The sequence below is a fragment of the Hyperolius riggenbachi genome, chromosome 7 (assembly GCF_040937935.1).
Source record: "Hyperolius riggenbachi isolate aHypRig1 chromosome 7, aHypRig1.pri, whole genome shotgun sequence".
NCBI classification, from domain to species: domain Eukaryota; kingdom Metazoa; phylum Chordata; class Amphibia; order Anura; family Hyperoliidae; genus Hyperolius; species Hyperolius riggenbachi.
Window position 1 is genome coordinate 286,894,710 of NC_090652.1, and position 15,485 is coordinate 286,910,194.

Here is a 15,485-nt window from a genome sequence, read left to right on the forward strand (position 1 = left end):
CGATTTATTGCAGGCAAAATGTTGCGATACAGTGGAAATGTAACCTAATACAACATGTATAGTATGACCATAACCTCTAGGTATACATATTATACATATTATACAGTATATTACCCCACCTTGTGTCCCCCCCATCTCCTTTAGCAAGCAGCAATGAGCAAAAATGCCATTTTTTTTTTCATAAAAATTATGTAAAATTTGACTTTCGAATGAAAATACCTTAAAAAATAATTTTGTAATACGTTTGTGAATTTTCACATTGAAAAATTAGACCCTCCCCCCTCCCCAGCAAATCCCTGCATCTGACTCTCCAAGTCACAGTATTTAGCTATCTCCTATTGTGGGGGGATGTGGCCCACGGGCTGGTGGAGCAACTCCTGTGCTTAAAGTGAACCAGAGACAAAGCACCCTCATGTATTTCCACATGTATCAGTGAGAACGGTAGAGAAAACACTTACCCTGCTCTCTGTTTCATTCTTCATTGCTCAGCCTGTTTGTTATTAGCCCTGATAAAATCCCTGACTGAGCATTCAGTCTGGCTTTGCTCAGGAATCATTATTGCTGAGTCAATATAGCAGAGCCAGAAGGGGGCAGGCTTGGGCTTGAAAAGACATCAGAGAAGACAGACTCCGCTATAATAGCAAGAAAAAAAACAGCCCTTAAAGAGGCTATTGGTTGAAGTACTGTAGCACTAGCAGCCCTGCACACCTGTCTAATCCAACAGCTCAAGTGCTCTGGACAGTGGACACACAAAACAGCAATATAACAATAGCATAAAAAAACAGCCCTTAAAAGGGCGATTGGATGAGGTACTGTAGCACTAGGAGCACTGCAGTGCACACCTGTATGCAACAGCTCAAGTGCTTCTCTACAATAGACACACAGAACAGCAATATTACAATAGGAAAAAAAACAGACCTTACAAGGGCTAGTGGGTGATCAGGATGGTGACTAGTACTGTTGTAGCAGCAAGAAACTGCACTCAACACACAGGACACAGGCCTAACTAACGCTATCCCTGTTAGCACAGCACAGCTCTCCCTATTTAACACAGCACACAGGCAGACTATCAAATGGCTTCTGTGCTGGCGTTTTTATAGGTGGGGGTGTGGTCCAGGAGGGAGAGATACCTGATTGGATGCCATGTGTCTGCTGACGGGGGAGGCGGATCAAAAGCAATCAAAAGCGGCATGTGTTCGCTGGTAGCGAACGGCAGATGATTGCTTGAAACTGTCTGCCGGCGAACAGTTCGGCCATCTAAGCATAGACTGGGGGTCATGGTCTGACTTTTGACAGAGATTGTAGGGGTACAGTCATACTCGAGCAGAGGCTACTATCATAGATTGCAGTAGCAGTGTTATTGCTGGCAGAGATTGGAGGTCAGTGTTGCGCAATATTGGAGGCCATGGTGTTATTACTGGAAGAGATTGGAGACCACAGTGTGCATGCTGGCAGAGACTTAAAGAGGAACTCCACTGAAAATAATGTAATAAAAAAAGTGCTTCATTTTTCCCATAATTATGTATAAATGATTTAGTCAGTGTTTGCTCATTGTAAAATCTTTCCTCTCCCAGATTCACATTCTGACATGTATTACATGGTGACATTGTTACTGTGGGCATGTTATGTAGCTGCTCCTAGCTGTTCTGGCTGTTAGAGAGCTCTAAACAGCCATTTCCTGTCTGTGAACATTGTTACATTGTGGCAGTTTGCCAGGAGTACCGCGGTATTCAGAGCCTCTAGTGGGAGTGGTTTCAGCACAAAATCAGTCACACAGCGCCCCCTGATGGTCTGTTTGTGAAAATCATTCTATTTCTCATGTAAAAGGGGGTATCAGCTACTGATTGGGATAAAGTTCAATTCTTGGTTGGAGTTTCTCTTTAAAGCTGCACTATGACTGCTGGCAGAGACCTCAGTGTGAATTCGGGCACAGATTGCAGGCCCCAGTGTGACAACCCACAGAGTTTGGGGTCAGAGTGTGACAGCTGACAGAAATTGGGGCCACGCAGCGCAACACGCCCCTCCTTACTTGCACACGCATGCCTAGCCTGCAGGCTAGGAATGCATCTGTGCAGCAACCCGAGCAGCCGCATTCAGCACCATTTCAGCACCAGACAGCAGCGCTGGGTGTGCTCCATTTAGCTCTGATTCTTCCTCCTTACTGCTTGGATTAAGAAAGTATCAGAGCTAAATGAAACGTACCCCATCCTGCTGTCCGGTGCTGCAATGGTGCTGAATGCAGCTGTTCAGGTTCTGAACCACATGGTCCTGAATTGAAACACTAACATTACTCAGGATCAATTTTGATCCCTGCCGGGTGACGATCTTTGGACGTGTGTAGGAGTCTTTACTGTGCATGAGATACTAGCTGATGGCCCGGCATTGCCCGGGTATGTACTTGGCTAGTGTTGGCTGTGCCCACTTTTTCTAACCCTAACACACAATTACTCAATTACTCAGTGATCAAGTTTGTGAGCTTTGCGGTCTGTGGCATCAATAATTTGCATTGAAATTAAACAAATCTGATTGGCTGTGGCTTCGACCCCTTTTCTGAATTTGAACCCCAGTCACCCAATGACCAACTGTACCAGGTCTGAGGCTTGTGCCATTAACAGTGCAGGAATGGCTGCAATTAAATATTCCCCTTGAAAATCAATAGGTGAATTCTGATTGGCTTTTGTAGGCTCCACCCACTTTTCTGAATATTAATCCCAGTCACCCAGTGACCAACTGTGCAAAGTTTGAGAACCCTGCCATCAACAGTGTAAGAATGGCTGCAATTTACATCTCCCCAGTGAAATTTGTATTTGTCTCCGCCTACTTTTAGGCTATGGGGGTAAAAGTATCCTATATGTTATTCCAGGTAATGTAGTATGTGTGCCAAATTTCATTCAAATCTGTTCAGCCGTTGTTGTGTGATTGAGTAACAAACAAACGTCCAAACATACAAACGTTCGCGATTGTAATATTAGTAGGATATATATATATACAGCACAGTCGCCAGTATCCGGCTATGGCGAGGATCGTCTGATGCCAGATACATGTGCTTGCCGGTTGCTTGAGCACAGAGCAGGATTAAAAAATCACAGAGCCTCTAGCGAGATCCTGTAGCTGCTAGCGAGATCCTGTAGCTGCTAGCGAGATCCTGTAGCTGCTAGCGGGATCCTGGCAGCTTTCCGGCACACTCCGTGTATGGCTCCCGGCATGTCACCTGACCCGACGCTGAAAAGTCGCCAGGAGCTACAGGTGATCACTAGATACTCTGTGAGACTCTGTAAGTATAACCCCCCCCCCCCCCCCCAAAAAAAAGTCCCCGTTATCCCCTCTGGCATGCCAGTTGGTTGAGACTTCAGGTTGTCTGAGTTCCAGATAACAAGAACATATTATATATATATATATATATATATATATATATATATATATATATATACTGCAGCACGGTGGCGTAGTGGTTAGCTCTCTTGCCTTGCAGCGCTGGGTCCCTGGTTCGAATCCCAGCCAGGGCACTATCTGCAAAGAGTTTGTATGTTCTCTCCGTGTCTGCGTGGGTTTCCTCCGGGCACTCCGGTTTCCTGCCACATTCCAAAAACATACGGATAAGTTAATTGGCTCCCCCTAAAATTGGCCCTAGACTACAGTACTTACACTACATAATATAGACATATGGCAATGGTAGGGAATAGATTGTGAGCTTCTTTGAGGGACAGTTAGTGACAAGACAATATATATATTGTACAGCGCTGCGTAATATGTCGGCGCTATATAAATACTGAATAATAATAATAATAATAATATATATATATATATATATATATATATATATATATATATACATACATATATACACACACGCGCGCGCGTGCGTGTGTGTGTGTGTGTGTTATAGAGACGGAGAGAGAGAAAAAAACCCATGCAGATAATTATATATAGTTTTAATTATTGTGTTTGACTGATATATAGACTTTCCATTACTATGTATCACTAAACAGCAATTAAAAGTCCCTATTGATTACATTTACATTTCTGCACACCGATATCTTTAAGCACTAGGTTACATGCCTGTGTGTCTTTTTTTTTTCTTTTTTTTTCCAAAGGCAAGGAACAGAAATCCATAAATCAATAGTCAGTCAATCCCAGGCATAACCAGTCCCAGTGTCCAATCACAGCCCTGCCAGCGAAACTGTGTGCAACAGACACACAGCCCCAGCTCGCACATGCCAGCTAGTCAGCAGACACCAGCATGGACTGGGAGAGGAATTAAAAGTGAGAGCAGAGCAGGGGGAGGAAGCAGTGAGGCTGTGCAGCTTGCTAGAGCAGAGGTGGGATACTCTGGATCAAGTCACCATCAGCAGCAGCGTGCTGAGGACAGGCTGCTGCCAGTGACATGCTTGGAGGTGTGCCTAGCCATCAGTGTGAGTCTGGCTGCAGGAGCTGAATGCTGCTCTGCTAACATTACTGCTGCTACCCAGCTGCTGTTCGGGGGCTTCCCTTACTGACATGAGCCCGCACTTTGGAATTTGCCTTAAAGAAGAAGCTGAGTTCTTGCTTGCAACGCATGTTTTTACCTAGCAGATATGTCTATGTGTTCTCTTTAAGAGGAAAAAGCAAAAATACCCATTCCTGGAAAAAGTTGGAACCTAAAACACTACGCTACTCTACGCTGGATACCTTTCATTACTGCCACCAACAGCAAGAGGACCTGTAGTTCTGCAACTTTGCGCATCGGACCTGAAAGCAAAAATGCACCCTGATTCCTAGAAAACTGTAAGTTATCATTTTTTTCCCTTACCCCCTGGATGTCCATGTTTTGTCCAGACTTTTCTTTTGTTGCACTGCAGTGCATCAGGTCACGCCTTGCTCATGTGTGGTGACAATGTTGTGTTTGTGTTTAGGTGGCAGTGATCAGCATCCTCTAACCGACACCTTTACATGTGATTATGGCAAAGAATGAAGATTAAAGAATTTATCGCATAGACTCCAGGCCACAAAAATGGAGCTGCCTCTTTTCTATCTCTTCCTGGCAAAGTGTCTACTTCATTTGGTAAGTTTAATGCTCAGGCACTCATAGTGGGGGAAAGGGGGGAGGGGGTCCTAGAAGCTCACTTGACCCTATCCCCCCCCCCCCCCCCCCGCACTTCCCGAAGTCAAGTGTCTGCAAATCATAAAAACTCAAATATCTATATTATTAAGTTTTATTTTAAATACAATAATTGAATAAAGGGACAATAAAAGAAACTAATCCCAGTTTTAGTTTCCACTAACATTTATCCCATCACCACAAAAATTTCTGTGAATGCCCCTTTTTCAATGCAAATAGTTTGCATGTAATTTAAGGGGGGTAAAAGTAATCCGGTAGCAAGACTCAAAAAGAGTTCAGTGAGGTTCCAATCATAAAATTTTTTACAAAATATATATAAATATATATATATATATATATATATATATATATATATATATATATAATTTTTTTTTTTTTCAGCTCTAATATTTAGTGTTTGGATCACAAAATGATTTTTTTCCCTCTTGGGTATAAAATTACACATTTGAGTTTGCTCATCCTCTGCGAAGTGTAATTTTATGGTTAATCTTTAAAAAAACAATGCTTACTAGTACTCAAGAGAACCTGCTTTTGATCAAAGGGTCATTTTGAAAGTACAATATAAATGCAATTGTTATCATACTTTAGTCTCATCAGGACTTTTTGTGTTAAAAACACAGAAACAGATTTACAAGTTGAATCATATACGCCTCATGTGATTTTAACATCTCTTTTTTTCCAGCCGTAATGAGTTTATATAATGGATGGTACATAATATACGTGTGAACATTTCCAGCTAGAGACTTGTGATCGCTGCTTTTGTGAATTTGTCAACTGGACCAAGTTGTCTACACTGAATGCGTTTTAATGTGCATTCATTTGCCTAAACTAAGTTGGGGCTTGAAAAAAACATCTGTAAATGTCTGCTGCTAAGTGTATTATTTCCAAACTGTTGCAAAGGAAAGAGAGTCTGTTAAATGTATTTAGGTGTTGTGACTGCGCAATTTCAAATTAGGACGATGGTTTTGGTGTATGTAAAGCCTTTTGATCTTTTTGAAATATAACTTATCGGCATGTGTGGTATGGACAGGGCATGTAAAACTTCCTAAAGAGATGCTAGTACAGGAATTTACTTATATATTCAACCTTTTTTGCAAGAACCAACATAGGTGTAAATCAGGTTAGACTACAGCCTTGGAAATCTATACAGTCTTCTCATGAAACTGCCGCAAGATAAGCAATGTTTTATTTTTTTGTTTTTTACTTATCAGTGGTGTGAACTGGCCTTATATCAGCCAACTAAAACTATCAATCTGCCTGGCTGCTCTTGGTAACTGGTACATCTTTGGTTCAGTCATTTATTTTTTTTTATTTATTTTTTTATGCACTTGATAAATCAGTTTCATTGTCTTGTTTAAAAACTCCTCCTAAGTGTTTATATTTTAAGTCCAGTTCAGGATTTTATTTTTCAACTCCATGTAGTCTGGAAACAGTTTGGAGTCTTGTTTGGGTTTCTACTGCTGTTTCTGTCTGCAGGGAGGTAACCTTCTCTTTCTTTTTGGCATTGGGCCCTCCATGGCTTTCATTCATATGAACACTGATGATCTTTGAAATAGGAGATTGGGACAAAAATGAAAGATCAGCTCTTAAGATATTTTAAAGAATAACACTTTTTTAAATGTTTGTTTTCTTCTTTACGGTATGGATGGTATATTATGTCATTGATTTGGTCGTAATAGAAGATTTTTTAAAGCCAACCACTGCAATTTGTCTGGACTGACCTCTACTACCTGCATTTTCAGTCTGAGGCCTTGGCCCCTGTCCTGCTATGTAACTTACTGTGCTAAGAGAACTGATGCGGACATTCCCCTTTTTTTGCCTTGATTCAATAGTCACATTCCTTCCCCAGCTGCTACAGCTGCCTCTACTGAGTTCCACGTTTTTGTACTGCTTGTCAGTAGAGCAAAAAGCTTTAGGGAAAGCTCTGTGACTAGTATGTTATGCAATCCTAGTTAAGTTTTGATAAAAATGTAGTATTAAAGTCCTAATTCTGGACTGTTTTATTATATGCATATGTTAACTACTAAATGTATAAAATGTGCATTTAATTTTTTATTTTTTTTTAAACCTTCACTTTTTTGCAAAAAAACTTAAAAAAAGACCTTAAAAGTACCTTATGGAGTTAATTACAGTGATTCTTTATTACCAGGGTACTGGTGTCTTCTCCCCTTTCCCCTCCAGTCGGAACTCAGCATGTCTCCAATCACATTGCAGCAACATGGCTGATGTGTAGTGTAAGGGTCTGACTCTGATAGCTGTACAGCCATGCCCCCCATTTGCCTGCACGTTCTAGCTGCTGAGTAGTAAAACAGGACAAGAAACACCAGCACATCAGGCTTAGAAGCTAAGGATCGGAGATTTGCTGCAGCAAGTACTTGAAATTTTTATTTAGCAAAAAGTAAATGTTTTTGGTGGAAAAAAAACAGTGCAGTTTTTTTTTATTAATAACTTCTATATTTATATATAAAAATAACTGTAAGCTAGATCATTAAACTCCACTCCAGGACTTGACAAAATGAAATGGTAGTCCTGAAAGGTAATTCTTCAAAATACTACTGCTAGTGCAAGTACAAAAGCATAACTGTCAAAGCGTCAATCCCCAAAAATATTTTTAAATAGTGATGACAGGGTTTAGAATCTGCTTTTTTTTTTTTTCTACTGCTGTATGTGCCCCCACTGGGGTGATTTTTACTTCATCTCCTGTCTCAGGGACCTCCATAGACCTCTAGGACTTTAATAGGAATCCTGGGGATAGAAAAAAAATACAGCAAGAATAAACTTGACAGATTCTAAATGTACCTCAGTGTACGAAAAAAAGAAAGTTTTATTATCGTCTCTTATGGTACTTTTGGAGAGATTTGCACGCTGTCCTCTAGAACAGGATGGGAGGAAATCTTTCCAGAACTGCATCTTATGGCACTATCCAAAATTACTATCGTGCAAAGAAGGTTCAATCAGTGCAGACAAGCTACTGTCTATGTAAGTAGACAGACATCAGCTGGCTTGTGTAATTGTATTATAGGAATAAAATCTATACAGTAATAATAATAACACTGTGTATTATTATTATTATCATCATATTGTTATTATCTGTAGCCCATTGGTTATTAACTGTTTAGAGTTTGTAATCTCTATTTTTGAACACCACAGAACGTTAGCCATTTATAAATCTAAAATAATGATAGCAATTATTAGGCAATATATTTATATTACTAAGAAAACTTTAAACCTGTCTTTAAAGAAAGATTTAGAATTACATCACCTGTGAACCAATGATTTGCCTTTGAAAAAATATAATAATAATGTTATTCTGAGTGTTAAGGTAGCCGTACTCTATGCGACATTTGCTGAATCTGGCAATTGATTGATTGCTTCCTGATCATAAATTACTTGTCGAGTTGTGATCATAATTCTTCACCTTCCTCAACTGATCTTGATCAGGAATATATTATAAAACCAATCAAACCACCACTACTGCTAGTTTTACCCCAATTTTAGCACAAACAATGCCTCTTTTGATGACCTGCGTGCAAACAATAAAAATTGGTGACTTTTACGATGGCCTTGATGTTTGATCCTTTTTTTATTCCATGCGTTTATTATCAAATTCAGCTTCTGAATAATAGAAAATTGCATAATGTATAGCCTGTAATGTTAGATTACCAATGCATTCAAAAATGATGAAGGATACAATGACTTAAGCTTCATACACCCCCTAGATGGTCCTTGGCCGAAGCAGGACCACCTCGGCCAAGAATCTAGTATGTGTACAGCAGCACCGGACCTCTCCCAAAGCATTGGTGAGAAATCTGGACTGCTGGATCATCTCATCTGAGCCCTGGCTGACCCCACTGCTCACCCTCCTTACCCCTCCCACTCTGTGTCGCTCCGGCGTGCATCTTACGTCATTCCACCACCTCCTCCATAGTAACAAAACCGCAGGTTATTGTTGCGTCTGTACAGCCTTGGCCCCAAACTGTCAAAGGTACCACCTGTCAAGATAGTCCTTAAGAAGTGAGCATGTGCCAAGGGTCTCCAGCCTGTTTGGGTGAGCTAGTCTACTCAGTGAACTGAGATTGGGCTTTGTAGACCTGATCTCAGTTACTTTCACAATCGTCACCATTTATAAGACCCCTAAATCCTGGATCATACACATTCCTGGAGGCTGCCTATGCTAAATAGATGTATTCATTTGGCACTGTTATTGGCCTGAGGAAGCGAGCATAGACCCGAGAAACGCGTTGCCTGTGCTAAATAAACATCTTTTGTAAAATTACAAAGATTTCGTCATTGAGGTAAGAAACCTCGTCTCCTTTTTTATTTTAAGCTGTTTTTAGATGCTTTTGTCATGCCAGAGCGCCTCTTTACCCATTGTGCTTAGTTTACCCCCACACACATTCTGAGGGGTGGCGACAGATCATCCGTGGTTACACCACGGCGACCATCTATTGACTTTTTCTTCAAGAGAGCGACCACATCCGGGTTCTGGCCAGGACCACCCCGAGTGGAGCTGGGTTAATTATCTCCACCTGCTTCCTGTGGTCGGTTGCCCCTTGCAACCTTCCTTTGTGGGTAGTATTTTTCTTATTCACCCATTATACCTACCTTTGACATATTACACTATAGTGCCAAGACACCCCGGCCACATTCCATTCCTGGAGATGTCTGGTCCTCCAATTAGCACTATCCTTTTAAATGAGAGAGAAAAAGAGAATGCATGTGTTTGTCCTCCAGAATGACTTGTGCAAATGTGCACAGAGGGTAAAGCCTGTTACACTCATCCAATTTTGATTGGCCAACCATTGGTCAATTTTATCACTTCCATGTAGTGTTAAAGGGAACCAGAGATGAACGATTCACACAAAATAAACATATCAGTTGATAGCTTGTAAAGAATAAATGCTCTACCCGATAATGTCGCCACTCTGGTGTGCGTTTTTGAGTGCTTTTTATCCATTATTGCTCCAGGAAATATCCAATATGACTGCCGGCTCATATACCTTCTGCTTCCAGGTTATGAGGTGTTCTGGATGTGCTGTCTAGCCTCTGAGACTATAGACAAGCAGGGCTGCTGCTGCAGCATTTCACCTGTGTGCTTTCAACTTCATATTCTGGCATGCTGTGTGGCTGCCTGTAGGAAGTGTCTCTCATAGTAATGAAACTGCATACAGTAGATAATGACTGGCTGCACAGACAGAGCACACAGATCACACAGCCACACTTGTCTGTTTCAGAGATTTTTCTTGCAGCAGCAGCCCCCCCCCCCCCATGTCATCTCAGCTCTCAGTATGTAAAGCAGGAAATCTGAGCCAGGAGGGGGAAGGCTTGGGCTTGAAAAGACTCCACAAAAGAGTGACTCAGCTATAATGATTCCAGGTCAAACCTCGACTGAGCCAGTCGGGGATTCTTATCACAGCTGATTATAGACAGATTAAGCAGAGAAGATTTAAACTAAAAGCAGGGTAGGTGTTTACTGTCATGTTCCCACTGATAAATGTAATACAATACATGAGGGTGCTTCGTCTCTGGTTCTCTTTAAGGGCCAACAGATTTTGAATACTGTCAATATATGTGATTGTGGCCCTTATTCAATTCACGTTTTCTCCTGAGTTTTCTCCTTGGTGGTATTTTTCACACCTTACCAATGAGAGTAATGAGAGTCATTTGGGATTGGGACAAGCTTGAGAAAGGAGCTCTTACCAATGCTCTGAAACGTCACATTATATGTTCTTATCCCTTTAATAAAAGAGCAAAAATATGAAGATGATGCCTCCTTTCCACTCACACTTTACCAATAAAATGCCTTTTAAGCCACCAGCAAGCAAGAAAATACTTTATTACTTACTTTTTGGCACTTTTTCAATTTCAGAAGCTGAAAAGTTATTTTAAACAGGAGATGAAAAATGATCTCTTAAAGAGACTCTGTAACAAATTTTTCAGCCTTAGTTCTTCTATCCTATAAGTTCCTATGCCTGTTCTAATGTGCTGGGGCTCACTGCAGTCTTTCCTAACTGCACTGTCTCTGTAATAAATCAATGTATCTTTCCTCTGTCCTGTTTGTCGGGCTAAAGCTTGATTGTGTGGAATGTGCAGGGCTGCTTGTGATTGGTAGAAGCAATACACACCCTCTGCAGGCCCCCTGCATACTCTGAATGACTCACACACTATGCTTAGCTGAGCCTATTAGAAGCTGGTTAGTTTGTTTGTAAACACTGCCTAAAACTGTTAATTACAAGCCAGGATTGCAGCAGAGAGTGGCAGAAACAGCACAGAGGGGCACAGGAGAAAATAATGAATAGAATGGTATGCTTTTTATTGTAAGAATATTAGAGTACAGATTCTCTTTAAGAGAAAAAAGTGAATTGAATAAGGGCCAGTGTAGGCAAGCTTTCATCCATTTCATTCAAGAAAGTGGTAAAAATGAAGAACTGTTGACTAATCAAAATTGGATGTGTATACCAGGCCCTAAAAAGGGGGCAATGCAGAGATTGGGCCCACCAGGGGCTCTTCTTCAACTCCTGCATTAGCTCTTCATTGGTGCTATGCTGATATTGAGCATCTCTATATGTGCTTTGAATAGCATTAATAAGCTGTTCCGCTCTGCTTACTCCTCTCTGACACTGTAGCTGTCCTTGGTAGGTTTTGGTGCTCTATAACACTTTTTATGTACAGATTGCTTGATGGGGGCCCAATGTAAAACTTGCACTTTGGCACATTGCTCTTTAACTATGCCACTGCTTTTCAAGGCACAGTAGCATCATCATCAACCAGACTCATCAGGGGCATTATTATTATTATTAAGTTCCTCTTTAAGTGGCAGTTCCTGTCTGAGTCAGGACTGGGTCAGACTACATTGTGAGCCTCACTGATAAGAAATTACAATTATAAAACCCTTTCCTAGCAAAAAACGGCTTCTGAGAGCAGGAAAGAGATAAAAGGGTCAATAGTGAGCAAAAACAGTAAAAATTTAAAAAGTAGATTTAAATATAAAATAATACCGTGGAATATGTTAAAAAGTTATTTTTAGGAGGATGATTTGATATTTGAAACATTCCATTCGTTTATTTTCACCTCAGGTGTCCTTTAAGCACGTTTACAGAGAATCTGTACTTTAAAATTCTTACAATAAAAAGCATACCATTCTATTCATTATGTTCTCCTGGGCCCCTCTGTGCTGTTTCTGCCACTCCCTGCTGCAATCCTGGTTTGTAATTGCCAGTTTTATGCAGTGTTTACAAACAAAAGCCATAGCAAGTGATAGGCTGAGAGCCCAGTGTGTGAGTCATATAGAGTGTGCAGGGGGGCTGGAGAGGGTGTGTATAGCTTCTATCCAATCACAAGCAGCACATTCCAGCCTGACTGCCTGAGCCCGACAGAGCCGACAGAAGAGAGAAGATTAGATCATATACCAGAGATAATACAGCCACTGTGCAACTAGGAAAGGCTGCAGTAAGACAGACCACATTAGAATAGGCATAGAAACTTATAGGATAGAAGAAATTAGGCTCAAAATTTTGTTACAGAGTCTCTTTAAGTGTAAGTACACAAAGAGACAAGAAGTAAGCGGAGACTTCCATCTTTAATCTCTTTTTTAAGGAAAATCTGTTGTTGATAAAATACAGCTCAGCTCAGTCTAATTATTAGAACAATTACTGGCAACCATTAGAGGCAAGAGGTATTTTAACCCAAAACTGAACTTCATCCCAGTCAGTAGGGTTGCTCGGATACCCCCAATCACAATTCGAGTGATTACGAATTCGGCTCCGCCCACTTTCAAATTAACTAGTGATCTCGATCGATTCCATGAGTCGAATAACTGCATGTAATCACGAGTCGTGATTAAAAACCCGCAGACTTTAACGGTTAATAGCAAAGCCCCCTTAAATGCCAAAAACACCAAATGTGCAGGTTATGTTAAGAAGAAAAGTGGGAGCAAGGGGAAAACATTTTTTTTTTCAAAAAGACCTTATACTTTTTGAGAAAATCGATTTTAAAATTTCAAAAGAAAAAAGTATACTTTTAAATGCGGTAAATGACAGTTTGTTAATGAAACAAAACCCGCCAATTTTCGAGGTTAATAGCAAAGCCCACTTGGTGTATGGAAAGTTTCAAGGACAGAAAGCCCATAAAAATAGCACCACTCTAATGAAATAGTAGCATTTATTCAAAAAGTGTATAACATTAATACAAAATATGACATCGTTGAGTTTCAAACAAGATAAAAACAATTAAAACCGACCAAATGGTTCAAAATGGTAACAGCTGCATACAATCATGTCTTTTAGTAAGTAAAGGTAAAATCCACCATATAAATAAAATCACAGATATGGCACAGAATATTGCCTATATATAATCGCCTCAGTGTGCATCTGATCAGAGCACACACAAGGTTGAACCCGGGTTCAGCAAGAAAAACAAATAAATATGCGCATCCACATACAGTAGTGTAAATAGCATGTGCAAAAAAAAAATATATATATATATATATATATATTTCATATACCAAATTATTCCTGTGTAGGAAAAATGTGCAGACCAGCAAGGACTGCTGTATAATTATGACACTGGGAGCAGCCTATAGAAAAGTGCATAAAGTGAAAGGTGATACAATAGAGGAAGATACTTAGCCCGGGGAGACCAAGGAGGCGAAGACAGTGCAGCTGTAAATAGAAGAGGTCCCTTCAGAACAGTCCCGCAAGCTCCGCGGGTGTCACCCCGCTTTCAAAGGAGAGGAGAGGAACACCACCTCTCCTCTCCTTTGAAAGCGGGGTGACACCCGCGGAGCTTGCGGGACTGTTCTGAAGGGACCTCTTCTATTTACAGCTGCACTGTCTTCGCCTCCTTGGTCTCCCCGGGCTAAGTATCTTCCTCTATTATATCACCTTTCACTTTATGCACTTTTCTATAGGCTGCTCCCAGTGTCATAATTATACAGCAGTCCTTGCTGGTCTGCACATTTTTCCTACACAGGAATAATTTGGTATATGAAATATATATATATATATATATATATATATATATATATATATATATATTTTTGCACTTGCTATTTACACTACTGTATGTGGATTAGTGTTGGGCGAACAGTGTTCGCCACTGTTCGGGTTCTGCAGAACATCACCCTGTTCGGGTGATGTTCGAGTTCGGCCGAACACCTGACGGTGCTCGGCCAAACCGTTCGGCCATATGGCCGAACTAAGAGCGCATGGCCGAACGTTCCCCGAACGTTCGGCTAGCGCTGTGATTGGCCGAACGGGTCACGTGGTTCGGACCCGAACGCGCTCTGATTGGCCGAACGGTCACGTGGTTCGGGTAAATAAATACCCGAACCACGTCATATCTCCGCCATTTGTCTGTGGGTTTAGCTTTGGGTAGGCAGGCAGGGTAGTTCGCGCTCCAGCCACGCTAGCCAGGGCCCCCCCTGTCATTGTGTCACTGCTGGGAACAGTAGTACACCGCTTGCTCAGCCACACTATATAGCATTCTGTTTACTGCCACTCTGTGTACCTCGCTCAGCCACACTATATAGCATTCTGTTTACTGCCACTCTGTGTCTGCTGGGAATAGTAGTACACCGCTTGCTCAGCCACACTATATAGCATTCTGTTTACTGCCACTCTGTGTACCTCGCTCAGCCACACTATATAGCATTCTGTTTACTGCCACTCTGTGTCTGCTGGGAATAGTGGTACACCGCTCGCTCAGCCACACTATATAGCATTCTGTTCACTGTTCTGTGTCTGCTTGGAATAGTGGTACACCGCTCGCTCAGCCACACTATATAGCATTCTGTTTACTGTTCTGTGTCTGCTGGGAATAGTGGTACACCGCTCGCTCAGCCACACTATATAGCATTCTGTTTACTGTTCTGTGTCTGCTGGGAATAGTGGTACACCGCTCGCTCAGCCACACTATATAGCATTCTGTTCACTGTTCTGTGTCTGCTGGGAATAGTGGTACACCGCTCGCTCAGCCACACTATATAGCATTCTGTTCACTGTTCTGTGTCTGCTGGGAATAGTGGTACACCGCTCGCTCAGCCACACTATATAGCATTCTGTTTACTGTTCTGTGTCTGCTGGGAATAGTGGTACACCGCTCGCTCATCCACACTATATAGCATTCTGTTCACTGTTCTGTGTCTGCTGGGAATAGTGGTACACCGCTCGCTCAGCCACACTATATAGCATTCTGTTCACTGTTCTGTGTCTGCTGGGAATAGTGGTACACCGCTCGCTCAGCCACACTATATAGCATTCTGTTCACTGTTCTGTGTCTGCTGGGAATAGTGGTACACCGCTCGCTCAGCCACACTATATAGCATTCTGTTTACTGTTCTGTGTCTGCTGGGAATAGTGGTACACCGCTCGCTCAGCCACACTATATA

The 15,485-nt window shown here is 41.4% G+C and overlaps 1 protein-coding gene across 1 annotated transcript in view; it reads left to right on the forward strand.

Annotated features, from left to right (window-relative positions):
- NXPH2 (neurexophilin 2) overlaps positions 1-15,485 on the forward strand; it is a 281,561-nt gene that overhangs the window by 49,012 nt on the left and 217,064 nt on the right. The window contains exons 2-3 of the mRNA XM_068245880.1: positions 4,597-4,764; positions 4,893-5,041. Coding sequence (XP_068101981.1) covers positions 4,991-5,041 — 51 coding nt within the window. The 5' untranslated portion in view covers positions 4,597-4,764; positions 4,893-4,990. The remainder of the gene's footprint in view (positions 1-4,596; positions 4,765-4,892; positions 5,042-15,485) is intronic.